General features: G+C 54.6%; 2 protein-coding genes across 2 annotated transcripts in view; one reads left to right on the top strand and one right to left on the bottom strand.

The window, feature by feature from the left end:
- Window positions 1–4,407: 4,407 nt before the first annotated feature.
- On the top strand, window positions 4,408–15,503 carry VOLCADRAFT_92905 (uncharacterized protein; the record flags this gene model as incomplete). Its single annotated transcript, XM_002952248.1, has 19 exons — window positions 4,408–4,708; window positions 4,787–4,992; window positions 5,168–5,432; window positions 5,814–6,024; window positions 6,460–6,518; window positions 7,382–7,476; window positions 7,835–8,038; window positions 8,275–8,432; window positions 9,048–9,125; window positions 9,485–9,701; window positions 10,093–10,668; window positions 11,065–11,153; window positions 11,577–11,647; window positions 11,908–12,251; window positions 12,415–12,492; window positions 12,891–12,978; window positions 13,300–13,437; window positions 13,790–13,840; window positions 14,212–15,503. 19 exons carry the CDS (start codon window positions 4,408–4,410, stop codon window positions 15,501–15,503), a joined length of 4,521 nt encoding a protein of 1,506 aa, XP_002952294.1.
- A 4,444-nt stretch (window positions 15,504–19,947) lies between these two features.
- Window positions 19,948–20,877, bottom strand: part of VOLCADRAFT_118065 (uncharacterized protein) — a gene marked incomplete at both ends in the record, with an annotated part of 3,863 nt that continues 2,933 nt past the window's right edge. The window contains 2 exons of the mRNA XM_002952171.1: window positions 19,948–20,002; window positions 20,702–20,745. Of these exons, the coding sequence (XP_002952217.1) occupies window positions 19,948–20,002; window positions 20,702–20,745 (99 nt within the window). The remainder of the gene's footprint in view (window positions 20,003–20,701; window positions 20,746–20,877) is intronic.

The following is a 20,877-nucleotide window of genomic DNA, read 5'->3' as shown; positions in this document are numbered from 1 at the left end:
CACCGCACGCCGCAGCTATTCCCCCCTTCTCCTACACAACGCCCTCTCCGCCGAGGCGGCAATCCGATCATGGTAAGCCTAAGTGCTTAATCAAGGCAATTTCCCCCCTTACGCTCACATATCAACGTCTCCTGTCCAGCTGCCGGAAGTAGTTGGACGCACGTACTCTTGCTTGGAGCACGTGTATATGTTGCGAGCGCGGCGCAATATCAGAGGCCTACTTATGAAACCGAACTAGCCGAACCTCCAAGTGCGGCATCCAGGGCAGCAAAGTATGCAAGTCCTTCCCGGGGCATCATCCCAGAGATGCCTTATAGAGTGCAAACAGGGGATGTCCCACACAGAGATCTCAGCATGCAGGTCGCCACGCCAGCACTGAACCAATCATGAAGAACGACTGTTGTTAATGTACTTCATGGTCACTGTATGCGGGGTGTGTGGGTGCCGGTTGTGATCACCCGCTGGCAACCAGTCCTGCTCGGTTTGCGCGCAGGGAAAATCCCCCCGGATTTCGAGTGATTTTTCGAGCCGTGCCTGCCGCCCGGCAGATTGCATTGGATTCTGCTTTAAGCACAGGACTTTGCTTAAACTGAAGCTTCAGCCCTTTTTCACAATCTAAACGGCAGCAAAGTTCCCCGTCGATCAACCACTGAACCGAGCCAACAATATTTGAGGCCATGCGGTGCTTCTAATAGGTTCTATTGACTATGTGAAACCGGCCGGTCACATAGTCCCCGCGGGGGAAAATGGCGTACTAGCATTTCTGACATTTCCATCGGCCATAATTGCCTTCCGCTTTTTGTATCTCGAAGGACGGGACGACCTTTAGCTTAAGTACAAGGTGTCCACGTTGCTGTGCACAAGGTTTGCGATGACAAATTTCTAAATCGCGGTATATTTCATAGACTCCTGAGGAATTAGTCTTCTCTGATCCGGAAAGCAAGGAGAGGATAGAGAAAAAGTCGCGGTAGATTTGAGGAAGACCGCATGTACGAGGATGACAACAGAAAGCTCGAAAGCGAACAGATCCATGTTGTTCAAATACGGCTTCAACTCCGGATTAAAATTGATATATCCCATGTGAGCCGAGTGGAAGCTGTTCGATCCGACACGGCTTTGCGGCTCGCGCGTATTTTGCTCTGCAAGCAACATGAAGCTACTGCAAAGTTCCTTGATACCGGCCAGAACTCAGAACAGAAATTCGGCGCTACTACATCGCGGAAGGGACGGAACTGCTGTGCGACCTCCTCGGGATTTTTTACGACAAGTACGTGCGCACATACGACTTGACCGGATCTCCAGACCGCTGCGAGCAGACTAAACTCTCATTAAACCGCTAAGGAGAACATGTTCTGCATGAATATAAGAAGTAAGTAGAGCAGTAGTTCCCTGCTTCCATTACTGCACCTGACCCGTGGGCCGAAACGTCGTCGGAGGTAGCGCCCGCTCCAGCGCTGCAAGAGGGCTGCAAGTACAATGTCTCCAGGCAACGTGAGCAAAAGAAGGGCACCATTCCACGTGATTATAGAAGCATGTTTGGAGGCCATCCCTACTGGAAGGAAATCTAGGGGAGATGCGATTGTTACAGTCTAGGGGAGGATAAGAAAATGTTTGGCATTTTGGACATAGAGAGATGTTGCACATACAGCGCGCCCAGCGATCCAGCCTCGACTTCCTTCAATGCCTTCCCCTCCTGCGGTCCTTTCCAGACGGTGAGACGTTGCTTAAGTAGTACCCTTTAAGTAATACCCTTCAAAAGGTATCGGAGGTGCTGCCTGCTGCGCACTATGCGCAAAACACAAAAATGCCTTATATGTCCAATGCAGTTTGGTGAGGGCGGAGGTTCGGGTGATTAAAGCCTAGAAAGGGATGGCTGCGTGCGATGGAAACGTGGCCGCGCCGCTTCTGGGCAGAGTTTTACGAGCAGCTGAAGATGCCACAGGATGAATTCGACATCTCAATCGGGACGAGGCATACCGAGATTTTGCGGGTAAGCGCGGCGGTTGTGAAGGTATAGGAAAGCGCCAAGGACTAGGGGGGCGGCTTTTCAAAGCCGAAAAGGGGCGAGGCCCCGGTGCAGCCACTTGCAGCCCGTATGTACGGCATAAGACTGCAAGCACATGAACGCCGTTATGTTTAGGGCACACACTTGTTGTTATGAACAACAGCTGGCACCTCCGCCTGCGCAACGGCCCGACCGGTGCCGACATGGCCCGCTGCGGGGGCTGGCACCTCCGCCTGCGCAACGGCCCGACCGGGGCGGCCCGGCCCTCCTACGCGCCCTCGGCTGGGGGGCCGGCCGCGGCCGCGGCGGATCGGCGGGTCCGGGGCCGCCGCCGCCGGCGGGGACACGGGCGGCAAGGCGGCCGGCGGATGGGGGCTGCCGACATGGCCCGCTGCGGGGGCTGGCACCTCCGCCTGCGCAACGGCCCGACCGGGGCGGCCCGGCCCTCCTACGCGCCCTCGGCTGGGGGGCCGGCCGCAGCCGCGGCGGATCGGCGGGTCCGGGGCCGCCGCCGCCGGCGGGGACGCGGGCGGCAAGGCGGCCGGCGGATGGGGGCTGCCGACATGGCCCGCTGCGGGGGCTGGCACCTCCGCCTGCGCAACGGCCCGACCTGGGCCATGGCAAGCCATCTTTGTCGCGCTGCGATTTATCTGGAATGTCTCCTTTGGCAGGTTGAATGTAGATGCATATAGCTTCTACATGCAATCTTTTGCGGAGCGAGATATGTAACTGTTTGTCAAACTCGCACCCCTGGAAAGCTATCTTCGCGCTCCGATTTATCTGCAATTTCTCCTTTGGCATTTCGTTATAGAATGCTTATAGCTTCCATATTAAACCTTTTGCGGAGCGTGATATGTAAATTTATGTTTACCCGCAGCCATGGAAAGCCATCTTTGTCGCGCTCCGATTTATCTGGAATGTCTCCTTTGGCCGGTGAATGTAGAATGCATATAGCTTCTACATGCAATCTTTTGCGGAGCGAGATATGTAACTGTTTGTCAAACTCGCACCCCTGGAAAGCTATCTTCGCGCTCCGATTTATCTGCAATTTCTCCTTTGGCATTTCGTTATAGAATGCTTATAGCTTCCATATTAAACCTTTTGCGGAGCGTGATATGTAAATTTATGTTTACCTCGCAGCCATGGAAAGCCATCTTTGTCGCGCTCCGATTTATCTGGAATGTCTCCTTTGGCCGGTGAATGTAGAATGCATATAGCTTCTACATGCAATCTTTTGCGGAGCGAGATATGTAACTGTTTGTCAAACTCGCACCCCTGGAAAGCTATCTTCGCGCTCCGATTTATCTGCAATTTCTCCTTTGGCATTTCGTTATAGAATGCTTATAGCTTCCATATTAAACCTTTTGCGGAGCGTGATATGTAAATTTATGTTTACCTCGCAGCCATGGAAAGCTATCTTTCGCGCTCCGATTTATCTGGAATGTCTCCTTTGGCCGTTGAATGTAGTATGCATATAGCATTCAAATGCTATCTTTTGCGGGGCGAGATATGTAACTGCCACTGACTGACTGACTGACTGACTGACAGCAGTGAACCCGGGGGGCTCGGCCCCCCGAATGGCGCTTCGCGCCCGGGGCCTCGCCCAAAAAGACAGGCGAGTTTTCGTTTATTAGTTTGTGCTCGTTTCATGACTAGCATTGCCTGAGTCACGCAATGAGGAGCACAACGAGGAGCGCGCAGGTTATGGATGAAATGGAAAGCGACCAGGGACCGGTAGGAAATGAACCGTGTGCCATCGGTTTACGTTTGTGTCACAAAACAAATGGCCGTCGTCGTGTCGAGAGTTCAGCGCGCTTGGAAACGCCCTATTTAGTCTGATAGAATTGCGTTATACTGAAATGGGTGTTGCTTTTTGCAAAGAATGACCAGCTTTCGTCCAAAGCGAATGCCGAATGGGCTTTTCCCCAAGCCACGGTGACCAGGGCTGCCCCCTCAAAAACTTTTCTTAAATCCCCAAGCAAGCGTTCGTGTACAAATGCACAAGCAAAATGTGAAATTTCCTTGCAGTATCATCTACAGGCTGCAAAGATGGCTGCAATAGCAATACATTCGTCCGTTGTATGGGTCGGTCAGTACGCCGTGTACGGCTAAGCTTTCTAGGGCGAAGGTTAATGGCTTTCTCAACTAGGGACAAGATTTATTTGTCATTTATATAGACATGTGATGTACGTGTGACACAATCACAAACAAGGCAAAATTCTGTGAATAAAGTCAAGTTGTTGTTTAATGCTGGTGGACTTTTGAGCCCCCTTATCGTGCCACTGTTTCCCTTCCGATATACTGTCGTAAGGATTTGGAGGTGTGCTTTTCTTGACACGATGCCGACGGAAAAACTTTCAACCTTCAGCATAATGATTTTGCTATAAACAGTCTAGCACAAGATGCGGGCCAGTAAGCCGCGTAGCTTGCAGCTATGTCAGTTGTACTGCCAGCTCGTGCTCCTGACTTGCTTTGGGGGCTGGAAGCCTGGAAATCGGCAAGCAAGCGGACAAGCTGTGGACTGCACGAACATGCTAAAAGGCCTGCAGAAGAACCTGTCTGCTTTGCAGCCATGCGTCAGCACCTCCACTGGCGCACCTATCATCCTCGATGGGTTCCGGCGGTTTGAGCCTCCGCGTGACGGCCCCCGGCCTGTCCTCGACTTCGCTTTCAAATCTTACCCCGTGCTGCTTTTACAGCCTGGTAAGCGCCATGCAAGGTAGCTTCTGGCCATCTTGCGCTTTCATCGACCATGTCATGTCCATTACCGCTCGCATGCAGGCGCCGGGGTTGAGGTGTCAACCGCAGCTCTCACGGGCGTGTGTTTAGTGAGACCGTCAGCAGTTATGGCGCAGCTCCTGCTCGCGGTGTCTGTGCAACCCACCGCCTCCCTGACCTTAACGGATGTCGTACTCGAAACAGACTGCCGGACGCTCTCGCAATACCAGCAATGGATCGCGGACACGCGGTCCACAAATTTCTCAGTGGTGAGCTTACCGTGTATGTATGGATGGATGGATGGATGGATGTGTGTATGAATACTGTCACGGCCATGAAAAATATGAGAAGTGAATCGAGCATGGATTGGGGTTTAGTGTCGCCATGTTGTGGGTTCGTACGGCATACCCTCTCCCCCTTCCCTTCCCCGGTCCACCACCGTAGATTAACACAAGTGGCGACGTGTTTGTACGGCAATGGAAGCAAATCGGAATCAACGTGACCAACTGTACCATAACCTGCCGGAGACCCCCTGCAACATCAGTGGTTTCGGATAGTCGTACAGGCCTCTCCGAAACCACCGTCACGGTATTCACGGACGTGGACCTGTACAACGCGCTGGCATTGGCAGGGTCGTACGGCAATGGCTCCGTGACTTTTGTTGTTGTACATGATTTGGTCATGTCTAGCCCGTTGTGGGCAGCTCAAGGTGTGACCTTGCTCCGCAATCTCTCAATCGTGGGCGCCGGCAGTAGCAATGGCAGTAGCGGCGGCGGCGGCAGCAGTAGCAATTTTGCTCGGAACGCCGCTGCACTGAGTGCGTGGGAGCCAGTGCTGGACCTGCAGGCAAGTAGAAGACTGTGTATGTGTGTATGGGATGGAGACGTCGACGGAGGCACGTTGTATTTGGACTCGTCGGTTTATTTGTTCTGTTTTCAATCTGAGACCGAGCCGACTTGGGTAAAGTCGCGTTGCATAATTTTTGGGACGTGTGGGTTAGATGGAAAATTTAGGACAAAAAGTTCGAGTTTCTAAAATTCTTCTTTTTAGTTGTATTGGTTCATTTCCCGGGCCCTCAACAACGATTAAGGAATAACCGTTAACTGCCAACCGAAAACGCCTGCGCAGGATCTGGTCAGCGGTGTATATCTAGATGAGGATGTGGTGCTGTCGCTAACGAACCTAACCTTTGTTAATACGGGCATGGTGTTTGGGTACGCGCCTGTGCCGTACACTGCGTTGGGCTTTGTGGCGCCATTCCTCTGGTTCTTCGACTTCAAGCGGCCAGTCGTGCCTAGCAAGTGAGTGAAGGTGACCCGGGGGGAGGGATTTGGAGACGCGAGTGGGCGGGGGGGGGGAACGGGGGTTTTAAGTAAGATGGCGGGGGGGGGGTGTTGCCGGAGTTTGGGGGAGGGGTATCCGCCGCTGCATGGGTGTCGTGGGAAACGCTGGCGTGTGTGTGTGTGTAAAAAATTGTGTTGGGTGGTGAGTACGGTACAGATTTCGCCTTGGGGAATGGGCGGGTGCTTAAGAAGGCCTGCAGACCAGTCGTTAAGCCTTTGCCGATATGCAGCTTGATATGGCATTACTTATTTTTCGGGCTAGGTATATACTTATCCTGCTAGTGCTAAACCCAACCTGGTAGTGCTTGTGCTGCTATTACGGCTGCTGCTGGTGCTGCTGCCACTGCCAAAGTAGTTGACCGTTTTCCAACCCCGTGTAAATTTGCTGTACAGGCCGTTGACTCAATTGGTCGTTACCGGTTGCGACATCATATCGTACTCGTACGACGTTAGTAAGTGTACGGCACAGGAGGGCGGCGCGTGTTGCGGGCGAGGGTTTGTTGCTGTTTGCTGCACTTTTATCCTTTCTAGTCCAACCCGGGGCTGATGGAGGGAAGAGATGGCAGCCGGGGGGGGGGGGTGCGGCCTGACACATCCGGATACGGATACGAATGTCCAGTTCGGGGACGAAATGAGGTGATGTAATTACATTCTCCTCTCATCATCAGATGAATGTGATTGGATGTCCCAGGCCACAGTTCCAAGTGCATGTGTACGTATCTGCGAGTGCGTGTATGTGTTTTTTTTACGAAGTGAAGAGTTACCCGTTTCACGATTCTTTACCTCTTTCTATAAGTTGTCAAATTTCATTAAAATGTAGTATTTCAATCAGTCAGCCATCCAATCAGCCCGGTACGGTTGTACGAACCGAGTGATGGCCCTCGGTGGGGCCATCGTACGGCACCAAATGCTGCCAAAGCGCAGTTGGACACAGTAAAACATTATTGCAGGAGAAATAAAAACGGTTAGGGTGAACGGTTAAAAAAGCAAAAAAAAGTAGAGAACACGGAGGGGAATTTTGTAGTAACACACCCGATCGAAGGCAGGTGGGGACATGAAAACACCTAGGAAATGTTTTTTTCTTCCGTGTTGGGCAATGGAGGAGGGGGAGGTGTGGGAGGGGAGGGAGGGGGGAGGGGAGACCAAGGGAGGAAGGGGGAAAGATGTGCACACTCGATATCGTGGCTTCCTGACCTAGCGCCGTGCCGTAATACTTTCCATTTGGATTATACCCTCTCGTACCTCGAACTTTCTCTTCTGCCGTACGCGATGACGGCGATGCTCCTTCCTAACCCTTGTATCGTACACCGTACAGTTCACATGTGGGCCTGGGCTGTATTCGTCACCTCGACTGTGGAGCCTATTTTGTCACAGGCAGCGCCTTTTAAGGTCGGGGTGTACAACGTAAAGGTACGATAGTGGGACGAGAGGCAGGGTTTTGTAGCGGGGTGAACGGGGGAAAGTGCAAGGGGGAGGATGGCAGAGAGGACACCGTGGTTTCACTCAGGCTCAGATGGTGCGCGGATGGTGCGGTGCGGATTTCCCTTCAGCTTCATAATTTCTAGGTGGTTTTGCTAACATTTCTCGATCCCTTAACTCGATTCCTTTTGCGCTCCGAACCCCTAAAAATCCGAACCCCCTTCTCGCTGGTAAATGCCCCCCCGGAGAGAGTGATGAGTATTAAATCGTATTTTTAACGTATGCCTTTTTGTTCTTCTGCGCTGATGCACTTTGTATGGCTCTTTTGCTCTTCGCTGTGGAAGCACAGTTGAGCGAGAGCAGAGGCGCTTCCCTGGAGTTTAAGGAGTTGGACGCGTACGGCATGTTGTACCGCAATACCAGCCTCGTACCCGATGTGAACTCGACGGTTAACGTGACGCTGATGGCTCGCGGCGCGGGCGTACCGCTGTACGAATTAAAGATCCCTGCAGCCACGACTGCCGTACCGGTGTGGACGCACAGCGATCTCCAGGTGAGGGGTGTCGTGGAGCATGCATGTGTGTCTGTTTGTCTGTATGTCTGTCTGTCGGTGTACGTAAATCTCCCGTACACCTGTAGGAGAAATCCCGTTCTCCTGACCTCGGCAGTTTTGTTCTCCTCTTGGGTTAAGTTTGTGATCGTACGTTTTTGAAGTACGAAGGTGAGAATGAAGGTGGTGGTGACCTGACACTGTGTGCATGTACGTCTGTATGTGTTGGGCCCGTGCAGAACGTACTGGCTCTGGCCCAGGTGGCTACTTGTTCGTCGTACACCACCACCACAACCTACGTCTACCTATTCACCAACATATCGCTGGATGGTACGAAATGGCCGTACGCGGGGTACAACATACCGTGCAACATCACCATCAGCGGTTCGTACAGCAGGTGCGTGTGTATGATTATGTGAAGTAGGGCGATATTCAGCTTCAGATTGGTGTACGGCATCTGTATGTGTCTCTTTCTTTGGAGGGAGACCAGGAAATTTGGCTTTTTTGGGTTTGCCTCTGATATTCTGCCAAAAAAGTGTAAAGTAAAAATTATTCTTACCGTTCTTCACCTGTTATTGTTTTGTTTTTAGGGCGTATCAATGCGGCATAAGAGTGTTAAATCTGACGTACGATGGCGACTAGTATAATCATAATCATAACAATAATAATTGTTCCAGACGTAGTGGCGGACAATCAGGGAGAGGTCCGTAACCAACCAACCAACCAATGGCTTCACAAGTTACAATTTCCGCACAAACACAAACGCAGGGAGGACATGTTATGATGATGGTGATATCTCGTTTGTGTGGGTTTTAGGGCTTATGCCGTAAAGCTGCTTGGGGCCTAAAACCTATTATAAGATTTAATGCGCAGGGGCCAAGATTTAATATAATATAATTTATTTAATATGACCCGTAGCATGAAGAAAACAAACTAAAAAGCCCTAAACCCTAAAACATGAATTGACTGGAAAGAACTGAAACACATGCCCTACCTCAAACCTTGACTCCAGGGCGGGCATCACATGGCTAAATTTCAATTTGCTTCCTCACTTCATCACCCTCGCTGAGGGAGCTACACTCACGTTCAGGTGGGCCTTATGAAAGTCGGGCCATGGGGGTGCCGTACAGGCCCGCAACGAATTGTATTTGGGGGTGTTTAAGGGAGGGCCTTGTGGAAGTGGGCGAGGGAGTCTGGAATGGGTTTGGATTTGGGTTTTATAGATTTGAGTTTTGGATTTGGATTTGTGGTTGCTGAAGAGAAGACTGGGACGGGGGATTCCAGCGGCTTTAGCGGTTAATTACCCTAAGGGGGGGGGAGGCAGCTAGGGCGTGTCATGTTTGGGTCGTATTGTATGCGACGCGATTTTCCAATTAAAAATAAACCCAAAAAACCTTAAACAAACCCTAAATACTGCCCCATTCCTTTCAAACCCAAACCCCGACACAGGAATTTGACTTTGATCAATATGCCCAGTCAGCAAAGGTCGTACTCCTTGGGCGACCCTGCGCAAATGACCCTGCCCTTGTGGCCCGTGGTTCGGTCGAACGGCTCGTCGCTGCTCATTCACGAGTGCACCGTCGTACTGCCGTACGAGGAGTACCGCATGCTGGCGGACGTGGCGGGCGGGGTGTACCGCTGGCCGGCGATTAACTCCTCCATCGAAGTATGTGCATCTGTATGTATGTGTGTATGTCTTAGTATGTTGGGGGAAAAGGGAGGGTTCAGAGGGGTAGTGGTTGAACGCGTGGGGTGTTTCGTGGATTTCGGTTTGCACGGATGCGCGTGTACGGAAGCATGCATTGTACGGTTGTGTGGCTGGCGGATGCAGATGGGAGCGATCCTAAATTAAATTTTCTATTAAACAATGTTCATACCCCTCCATTTATACGGTACTGAGCTTTCAGCCCACCTATAACCCTTAACCCCTCCGGCCTCCGACTTCGTTGGGATGTGTTTTACCCCCCTTCTCCCTCCCCCCCGATATTACCCCTTTCTTTTCCCCGGGTAGCTCCTAACCCGCCCACTGCGTGTCGCGACTGCCGCCTGACCCGTAGGCCAACTCCATTGGCGCTCACAGCGCCTCGATTGTCTTCCTATCGGGCTTCAGCATGACGCTCAGTGACTCACTCTTGGCCGACTCCTCGTTCAACATCGCGTACGACGCTCTACTCGGGCCCAACATATACGGCACCGCCAGGATGTCTCCGCTGCCGCCACCAGCGGGGCTGGTGCACGGCACCCCCCCCGCCGCCGCCTCAGATCGTGGCGGAGTCAGCGGCGCATTGGTGCTCGCCATTGCTGTACCGCTTGTTGTCGGCCTTGCGGTGGCGGCGGCGGCGGCTGTCGTATACCTGTACCGCCGTCGCCGTCGTGACGGCGTGGATGCTGAGTCGTCATCGCGACGGGGGGAGGAGAACAGTCCTGAGGTACCATCCACAAGTCCGAAGAATCCGGATGGACAAAGCAAGGGCGCAGCGGCGGCGGCGGCGGCGGCTGCCGCCGCCGCTGCTCTGTACGGCGGCGCCAGCTCCAACAACACGCCTCGTTCGGAAGACGCGGGCAGCGGAATGACGGACGGACATGGCGGAGGCGGGGGCGGAGGCGGAGGCGGTCGTGCCAGCAACCTTCTGGTGGGTTTCTCTCTTTTTTCCCCTCCTCCTCTTTCTCTGCGAGGGGTTCTTGAAGGGGGGGGGAAAAGACGGATGGAACACGGCTGCATGAGACGATGGGAGGGGATTACAGTTGACAGTTGTTGATGTTCGTTGTGGCAGTTACAAATCTCTTTAGTCTGTCAGATCTTGGAGACCGGGGTAAAAGGAGCTTTCCTTAGCCGTGTGTGTGTGTGTGTTTGTGTGCGTGCGTGAGATATGGTTTGTAGGGTAACTGGGGTGGATATCCTCCCCACCTCTCCCCCTTCTCCCACCTGCACACCAGACACCTCTACCTCCCCCACTCGTTCGTGGTTCGTCTTTCCCCCACCTCCTCCACCTGGGCCCCCTTCACCTCCAACCTCCAACCGTGTGCAGGTGAAGGCCGCGGAGGCCGAGTCGGACACCCTCCCGGCCCCCCCCCCGCTGCACGTGGAGCTGCATCAGCTCATCCTGGACTTTGCAAGGTGGGCACTGGGGGTAGAGGGGGGGCCGGGTAGGGGGGGGTGGGGGGTAGGGGGGGCCGGCCCCCGGGCCCCGGGTAGGGGGGGCCGGGTAGGGGGGGCCGGGTAGGGGGGGCCGGGTAGGGGGGGGCGGGTAGGGGGGGGCGGGTAGGGTGGTGGTGATGGGTAGCCATCATCACGACGACGACGCTTTTAATGAGTATTTTGCAACGCTCCACGTCGGCTCCTGATCACATCCAGGTGTGTGCACATCCAAATGTTTCATTAAAGAGGGTTACCCGCTTCCTCTGGGTCGGGACTCGGGGCTCGGGGCTCATGCTGGGGAAATGAGCGGGATGTTCCCCCCAAAGCATTCATTTCCCCAACGACGTTTTCCATCACCACCACCATAACCACTACGTCACAATCGCAATCGCAATCTCGCAGGGAGATTGAGGATAAGCATCTCACCATCCACGACGCGTTGGGCAGCGGGGGCTTTGCGACTGTGTACCGCGGTGGGTGATACCTCGAGGGGGGGTCATTGGGGAGGGGAGGGAAGGGGAGGGGAAGGGGAGAAATGGTGTGTGTATGTGTTTCTCTGTGTGTGTGTTTTTGTGTGTTTGGGGGGGTAAATTTGAATTGGCAAATGAATTGGCAAATGTCGGTGAAGCGCACGACACGTCCGTCGCAATATATCACTACAAAAAACAGACCGTACTTCTAGCCGTATCACGCCGTTTGATAACGAACCCCACTAACCAACACTAACCAACAGGCACGTGGCGCGGCATCGACGTCGCAGTCAAAGTGATTGAATTTCAGGATCGTACAGCCGGGGATCAGCGGCTCCAAGCGCGCGCCATGACGGAGGCGGCTATCGCCGCCAACATCCAGCACGCCAATGTCGTAACGACGTATTCGTACGACATAAGGCCTGCGGCTCCTCATGACAGCAGTCAGGACACACCTAGTTCGACGCTGCTGGGCATAGGGCCCTCCCCCGAGGGAGCCGTGGCGGCCCCCGGGTTGGGACACGTCCCGGCACGTCGTCGTAGCGGCTTGAGTGATCAGAGTTCGGGGAGTACGGCACCTAGGATGTGGAAGCTGTACCTCATCCAGGTTCGTGTGTTCGTGGTGCACGTATGTATGTATGTATGTATGTATGTATGCCCGTTCTCCGGGGTCAACTGCCGAGCTTTCCCCTTCTCTAAACACCCTCCACCCACACATATACATACATACATACATACACACGTCCTCCCACGCGTGTCATAACCCCCAGGAGTTTTGCGAGGTGGGATCTCTCCGAGTGGCGCTGGAAAACCGCATGTTCCAGTTGTCAGACGGACAGCCCAACATGGTGCGTGTGCGCACGTGGATGTGCGTGTGTGTGTTTGTGCGTTTGTGTGTATGTTTGTGGAGGAGGGGAAAGGGGGATGGGGAACTCTGGGCGGCAAGATGGGGGGGGAGGAAGGGTAATTTGGAAAGGTGTTGTCGGGGGAAACGGATTGTGTTGCTGGGCGTTTCGCTTCTCTTTCTCCCCCCCCCCCGCCCCCCACCACCAATTGACGAACCCCTCTGAATCCCACCCCGTATGCCTGCATTGCCCCGTGCCGTGTGGCGCTGTAACCGGCGCGTTTCGTTCCTTTCCCCACCTCCCTCGCTTGCGATCCTCCCCCCCACTCGAGTGTCATTATAACTCTTCTTTCTCAGCCACCCCCACCCCCACCCGCCTCCCGTCTTCCTAATCTCATGCAGCCCATGATCTTACGGCTTATGTTGGATGTGGTCCGCGGATTGCAACACCTTCATAAAAAGAATATCGTACACGGGGATTTGACGCCCGGTAGGTTGGGGGAGGGGAGGGGAGGGAAGGATGGGCCGTGCCTGATTAGTATCACCTGGAAGCTTCCCGGATCCTAATTAAGATCCTTGTCCTCTCTCCGCCGCCGCCGCCTCTTATGCTTTTCCTCCAACTCGCTGTTTCTCCCTGCATTTTTTATTCTCCTTTCCTGTTTTATTTTTCTCGTATATTTTCCTGTTTTATTTCCTTTTTTATTTCCAGTTTTAATGATGTCCATGTTCCCCAATTTTGTTTTCCGCTTCGGTTTCCTGTTTTTGCATCCTGCTCTGGTCATTCACGTGTTGGCTTTGTAATCCTAATCAGGCAACATCCTGCTCAAGGCCAGCGCATCACGGCCCGGCCTCTACGTCGCCAAGCTGGCGGATTTCGGTCTCAGTGCCAAGATGGACCCCTGCCAGACGAGTGTGGATAACAACCGAACAGGGACCCCATTTTATGCGAGTGAGTGATGGAGTGAGTGATGGAGTGAGTGATGGAGTGAGTGATGGAGTGAGTGAAGGAGGGAGTGAAGGAGGGAGTGAAGGAGGGAGTGAAGGAGGGAGTGAAGGAGGGAGTGAAGGAGGGAGTGATGGAGTGCATGGGTAATGGAGCAGTTAAATTCGTGATGTAGCCTGGTGCGGCATTGCCACATGTGGCTCATTGCAGCTGATGAAGCTAGCAGTGGGAAGTCGAGAGCTCGTCAAGACATGGATTCTGGATAGACGCGACGATATGGCGATTGTTTGGGTTTCCATTACCCTCACCCACCCCTCCCCTTCCTCCTCACGTCCCATCATGTGTAACTTCCCGACAGGTCCGGAGGTACGACAGCACGGCAACCTCACCAAGGCCTCGGACTTGTACGGTGAGGCGAGGGGGGGGGGGTTGTGGGGGAAAAGTGATTGAGTAAGTGATGGAGGGGATTGTGTGTAATTGGGTGTTACTCTATTGTTACGCGTCTTCCTGGTCGCAGTCGGGGTTTCTGTGTGTGTCTCTCTCCGTCTCTCTCTCTCTCTCTCTCTCTCTCTTCGCCCCTCTCTTTTTTATCTCTGTACTCTCACTCCTTTTACATCCTCACTCGCACACCTCGCTTCCCCTACGCCCTCTCCCTCCCCCCCCGGTTCCCTCGGGGACTTGACTTCTTCTTAATCCACAACCACCTCAACCACAACGGCTACAACCACACCACTACAACCACCTCAACCACAACGACTACAACCACCTCAACAACCACAGCCCTGGGTGTCATCCTCTGGGAGATGTGGCACGGCCGGCCCTGCTACCAGCGTGTACGGGGCGTCAAGCACTACATCCACGCCGCCGGCTACCCCTCCTTCCCGCAGCATTGCCCCGCGGCTTATGCAGACCTGGCGGGGCGGTGCTTACGTAAGCCTCTGGAGGAGCGGCCGCAGCTGGAGGAGGTCCACGATGTGCTCCGAAACCTGCTGGGATCCGCAGTCAGCGGTCTTAGCAGCGGCAGCGAAGGCGGCGCCTCGGGCTCGCCCTCCCTGGAGTGGCCGTTCGTGACGGGCGGGATGTCGGGTTTGAACGGGTTGGGACCGGCGGCGGCGGCGGCGGCAGCAGCACCGGGAGCGGCAGCGGCGGCACCGGGAATGGCGGCGGCGGCAGCGCTTCATGGGGATGCGAGTACTGCAGCGGGGGATGGCGGCGGTGGGGGTACGATGGGTACGGCAGGGTGCAGTACTAGCAGCTGGTTTCCGGCGGTGCCGGCGGCAGGGTTTCAAGCGGTAGCGCTGCCGCCGCCGCAGCAGCAGCAGGTTCATGGTTATGGCCAAGTAGTTGCTGGCAGTGGTGGGGGGGTTGGGGGCGGCGGTGGCACTGGCATTCAGGGCGGGGGGTCGGCACAGCCTGGCCACGCTTTGGCGGGAGGAGGGGCGACGTGGCCTCGAGCGGGGGCCCATGGGGCCTTTCCGGGTGGTGTTGGCGGCGGCTCCATCGCAAAACCGCAAGACGGGACAGCACCGCCGGCCTTAGCAGGCAGGCAGCAGCAGCAGCAACGACAGCGGACCCCGCCGGCACATGTACGGCTCTTGTACGGCCTTCAGGAGGCTGTTCCGTACTCGCCACCATGGGCTGCTGGAGCTGGAGCCGAAGCGGCGGCAGCGGCGGCGGCGGCGAGTTCACCCCCGCCGCATGGAGCTGTAGCAGCAGCACCTGCTGTCCTGCCGCAGGGCGGCGGCGGTGATGGTGGCGGTACGGATCGGGAGGTCTCCGTCGCTGCCGGCAAACAACTGTTTGGGTTTTCACCCCCCACTGACCTGATGGGCGGTGGGTTGGGAGGTGTCATTCAGCAGGGCGGTCACCTTGTTAGAGTTCAGGGATCGTTGAGACCAGAGGACATCGATGTACAATTGAGGCCTGGCGGCGGCGGCGGTGGTGACGACGGTGACGGCGGCGGCGGTGACGGGATTCCGCCGTCGCAGGCTCCTCCTGGGCAGTCCAGTCTGAGTCTCAAATTGGGCACTGCTGACGGCACCGGACCTTTCGTGACGGCACCGGGGGTCTGACTTTGATAACTTGGGTCGGCAAAATAGCCAATCCAAAACACCTAGTTACCCGTGGGTCAGCCACGGACTGGGCATCGGTCGAATTTGACCCTCGTGACCCTCGTGACCCTCGTGACCCTCGTACCTGTACGTATCGGTCACCCACAGGTTGGGGTGTGCCCAAAGGAGTCGTATGACCCGTGGGTCGGTAGGTATGAACTGGGAGCGTTTGTTAACGAATGGATGTATCTATTTTGGTATTGTGGAGACGTGTTTACGTCTGTGTGTATCTGTGTGTGTGTGTGTGCTACATGGTCGTGGGGTTGTGTACCCCGTACCTGCAAACCACCCTAATACGAGCCGAGGTCTCAAGGGTTGCCAGATCGCCTATAAGCACCCTCCTACCTCGCACTTCAGACAAAGCAAGTGATAAAGGAGGCTAATCGACCAAAGGGAACGACAAAGTTGCGGTGGGACCATATCCAGCATTTTCACCAGGCGTTCAGGTTCCCGCTTCATAGCTCGTCCTTCATATCCTTAACGCGTGGGAAACCCATATCAGATCTGATATCGCCGTACACCGGACAGCTCAGCAAGACGTGCTTCTCATCCCAATATGGTTATCAGTGCCGCAGCAGGGACATACTCGCTCCTCCCAGCAGGGACATAACGCCGTCCCTTGCGCGCTCTGTTCGCCGCCAATACCCTAGAGCAAAGCCTAGACTGCATAAGCTTACAATTCGCTGAATAAATGTTGTGATATGGGGAGCACCTCCTTCCCGCCCGCTTGCTCAGCGGCCAAGGCTTATATTTCGCCACGGGGATTCTTTGCTTAACGCTTCCCCATCACACCAAACATACAGACAGACACAGACAGATACACACGCCTAGGTGTCCAGCCAGACATGTACACCGTCAGACGGTAAGCAAGACGGTCTGTGTCTATCTGTATGTTTGAAATGGTGGGGAAGGGGCGGGTGATGCGTCAGATGACAACATCCCTTGCAGGCGTTTCGTTACATTCTGAATTTCAATGAACTGTGAAGACCGTGGTTACCACGGGCCTTCAAGGTCAGCTGCTCTTCCTGCTTCCCCTCCACTTCTCCATCCCTGCTGCTGCTGGTGCTACTACTGCTGCTACCACTGCTATTGCTCTCCCTGCAGCAGCTGCCAATGCGGGTGCGGAGCCGGGCGGTGGGGTCAACATACAAACAGGAAATGGAGCCGTATGCGTAGGACTTCACATTCCTGCATACGATACCTAGTTTGGATTTTCCCCATGTGTGTCTGTCTGGGGGCTGGAGCTGGGGCTTTTCAGCTGGCGGCTACATACAGCAGACCGATCAGTGGCCGACAAGAGTCGATATATATAACTGCAGTTATGTCCAATATAAAGCCTTCACAACTTTTTCTGTAATGAGGGCACCCTTCGAAACGCCGGACAGAAACAGGCCCATAGCGGGAAACGGGGCGGCCAAGGGGCTTACACTGCTGCCCTCGGATCGCTAGAAGGCGTGCACACGAAAAAGCGCCGTCTATAGACGGCTATGGTGCTGGCGGCACATGGTGCTATCAAAGCTGGCATGGCTGAAAAAAAGGCCAGGCACCACCAGACAACTAACGCAGCACCAGACAACTAACGCACCACCAGACAACTAACGCACCACCAGACAACTAACGCCAGACAACTAACGCACCACCAGACAACTAACGCCAGACAACTAACGCACCACCAGACAACTAACGCCAGACAACTAACGCACCACCAGACAACTAACGCAGCACCAGACAACTAACGCACCACCAGACAACTAGCGCAGCACCAGACAACTAATTAGTATGCATTATAATGCAGCGCCAGATAGCGAAACACAGCGCAAGGGTCGGGAGCACACAGAGCACAAGTCGGTTAGTCTTGTGTGCTCCCGACCCCGACTCAGACTGCCAACACACAACGCAGCCGCTCCGCAGCACCTCCGTCCGGGGACGGCGCTGTAGTGAAAACACGACGGGCTCTCAGGAAATCCAAAAAACGAAAAAAGACGTCTAGGGCAGCCTAGGCAGGGGAGGGCGCCTGATACACCTAACAAGCCAATAACAATTCCTCCAAGAACGAAACGCGTAGCGGGCTAGAAACCACAAGACGTCTTGCAACCTCCTTACGACAACTGTCCCCCTCTACCTCTCCCATCCTGGGCTGGTCCAAGGGAGAAGTAACCAATTAAAGAGAAGGGACCACGCACAACCCCGATTGCCATGACACACAGCTCCTAGGCCCTCTAGAATACCGCAGGGGGAGGATTGTAGCCCGCGCGGTATATGTATGTATGCATGTATGTATGCATTCATGTATGCATGTATGTATGCATGCATGTATGCATTCAAAACTGGCCCGCCTGGTACATAATATTTGGCTTGCACGCTCATCTCTACACATGTGGTCATAGTTGACTGAGTGTCCTTCTTTCCCGTGTGTATTTTGCTTGGGTACTGGAACTTTTTGCGTTGTACTATATATATCTCTTACTCTTATTTGTTTCTCTTAGGCTCTTGGGCCTCTGGCTCGCATGGGCTCGTTACACCTCTCTGGGTAACGCAACCGAGCAGTGTGTAGCACACACATCTGCATGTATGTCTGTGCGAGCCATTTGGATCCTGTGGAGCCCCCGGGAACTGCACACTTAGCTCCTGGTGAGCTGCCAGCATGCAGCCCCCGCACCCACGCACTCTTGACGCTCTCTTTCTTTCACTTCCCAACGAATAATACAAGTTCAAGTAGCCAAGGGTGAATACTGTACAGATTTTCTAAGTGAAACGAAAGAAAACCAAGGGTTTCTGCGTGTTTGCCGAGAGCGTACTCGGTTGAATGTCGTTGGTGCGTACGGCTGGACCGTACAGGGCTAGAGTAAGTCGCAGGAGTGCGACGGAAAGAGTAATTTCGCGAGTTCATAGCGTCAGAGCGTACTGACAGGTTTCCGTTGCGGCTTCTGCCCTAATCTACAGCGTACGCAAGCAGAGCCGCACTCGGTAGCCACCGCCGCCGCCTCACCCCCTCCCTCGGTGGAAGCAAGGACACTCTTTCCTGCCTGCAGGGACCTCTTCGCGCGTACAACCCCAAAGCGATAAGGCAAAGCTCAACGAAAACCCTGATTTAAAGAGGTGTAGATGTGTCCTCGCTGGGTAGACGCGCTCGCTTTATGAGACGCAGAACATATGCACATATATATACATACGTACGTACACAATATCCAGAAACACACGCGGGATGAACTAGAGGTCACTCCCCCCTAAGCCCAACGCCGTTATGTCACAGGTCACGTCACAATCTGTTGTCGCGAGCCGTCCACCGGGACCGGAAAGGACAGACGGGACAGCGAGTTAGCCGAAGAGAAGCGGTTCCCAACAGCTACGACCCCAGCGACCCTTGACCGCATGTGACCCACATCACCGTTACGGCCCTAAACACACACGATTAGCTGCTGTTGCTGCCACAGCTGCTACTGGTACTGCTGCTGTTAATGATGTTTATGATGATGACGATGGCGATGATGATAATACGGCAAGAACAGCACACCGTACTGCGCCGTCTACCGAGTTCCCACTCCTCTCTCGCGCTCACACAAATTCGCATCCTCCTTCACCCCTTCGGGCCCTGTTCTCAAATCACGCAATCCTTCAGCGCTCATAATAAATGCTCTACATAAAACCATAACCAGAAACGCGCACCTAGGGACACACCAAAAATGCATACAAAGATAGTACGCAGCAGTGGTAGGTGTTACAGTGAGCCCGGGACATAGCACGCAGGTGGTTTCATTAAATACGGAGAGGTTGAGGTTATGTTACTTAAGAGCGTTTTGCTGCTTGCATGTGTCATTTCCTATCATACTGACATACATACGCGCACACACACATATACACATACTAGACCTGTCAACTGATCCATGCACGTGGCCTTTCTTGCTCGGCATGTCAACGACCTTAACTCGCACTATCTAGCAGTAAGTACTACGAGCCTTTATGAAAGCATGTGGCGTCTGTGCGGGTGCGCTTCCACACATGCCGGCCGACGGTGTAGCTCTGCTGAGTAACAGCGCACCCCTTCTCCCTCTCTCTCTCTCCCCTCCCTCTCTCTCTCTTTCTCTCCCTCTCTCTCTCCCTCCCCCCTCTCCCCCTCTCCCCCTCTTTCCTCTCCCTCCCTTTCTTTCCCCCTCCCTCTCTCCCTCCAGCTCTCTCCTTCACCCTCCCTCCCTCCAGCTCTCTCCTTCACCCTCCCTCCCTCCCTCCCTCCCTCCCTCTCTTTATCTCTTCCTTCCGCCTAACTAGCGAGGTGCAGTACAGTTGAAAGATGTGTCGTACATGCGTATGGAAGGTCGCTTATGCGGTATCCGTGGTCGGTTCTTAAGTTAGTTCCCTTCAGGCCCATAGTTGGTTAGTTGGTTGCCATGTTGGTTGGGTACTTGTTTCAAATGAGCCGGCGCTCCTGAAGGACGTCCTGTGCAAGGAAGAACGCAAACACACTGCAAAACCGCGGCGGGAGATATAACAACACACAAGCACATCCACATAAGTACATACGCCCACGTACATCCATCCATCCACGCACACACATACATACATACGCACACACGGGCGGGGGGATCCGAGGGGTCAGGCGGTCGGGGGTGGTGCGCGAGGGAGCAGTTGGGGGTTAACAACAATCGGGGCCAAGTATATGAGGCTGCCGGTGTCCCCACTCCCACAGGTGTGTTTTTCCCCAGGTCTCCATACGTGCCAGCCGCTACGTGCCAGTGTGTCCAGGAAACCAGGGGGAAAGGGGGAAAGGCGTATGGGCAACCGGACTCCTGCTGATGGTGGGGGCTCCGCCATCTTTGCTAGCTAGCTAAGTGACTGACTGACTGACTGACTGACTGACTGACTGGCCGACTGACTTGCGTAAATCCTGGCTGGCCAGGCAGCCATGGGCACTGAGACATAGTCTTTCCCACACGTCTGCACGCATGGTTGTCGCGGCCGGCCGCCACGGTGATCTTTCGATTGGGGGGAGCAGGAGGAGGAGGAGGAGGAGGAGGAGGAGGAGGCGGGTTGCACATCAGGCCGCCAGTGCCGCACCAGAGCCTGCGCGTCTTGTGCCTTCACCACCAGGATAAGGACCCTGATGGCCGCCTGAACCCCGCCATCGCTTCACCCCTTCCCCCCAACCAACCACCCCACCCCACCTGGGCAACATCACTTGACCCTCGGCAATCAGCTTCCGAAACTCCTAAAAGCGAACGGAGGGTTGGAAAGGAGGAGGGAGGAGGAGGAGCATGGAGGAGGCGGGAGGGGGGAAGGGATCCACTTGTATCGTATGGTGCAACCAAATTTCGACACATCTGCCCAAGGAAAGGGAAAT

The sequence above is a fragment of the Volvox carteri genome, assembly GCF_000143455.1.
Source record: "Volvox carteri f. nagariensis unplaced genomic scaffold VOLCAscaffold_28, whole genome shotgun sequence".
NCBI classification, from domain to species: Eukaryota; Viridiplantae; Chlorophyta; class Chlorophyceae; order Chlamydomonadales; family Volvocaceae; genus Volvox; species Volvox carteri.
This window is presented reverse-complemented; position numbering and strand designations above follow the sequence as displayed.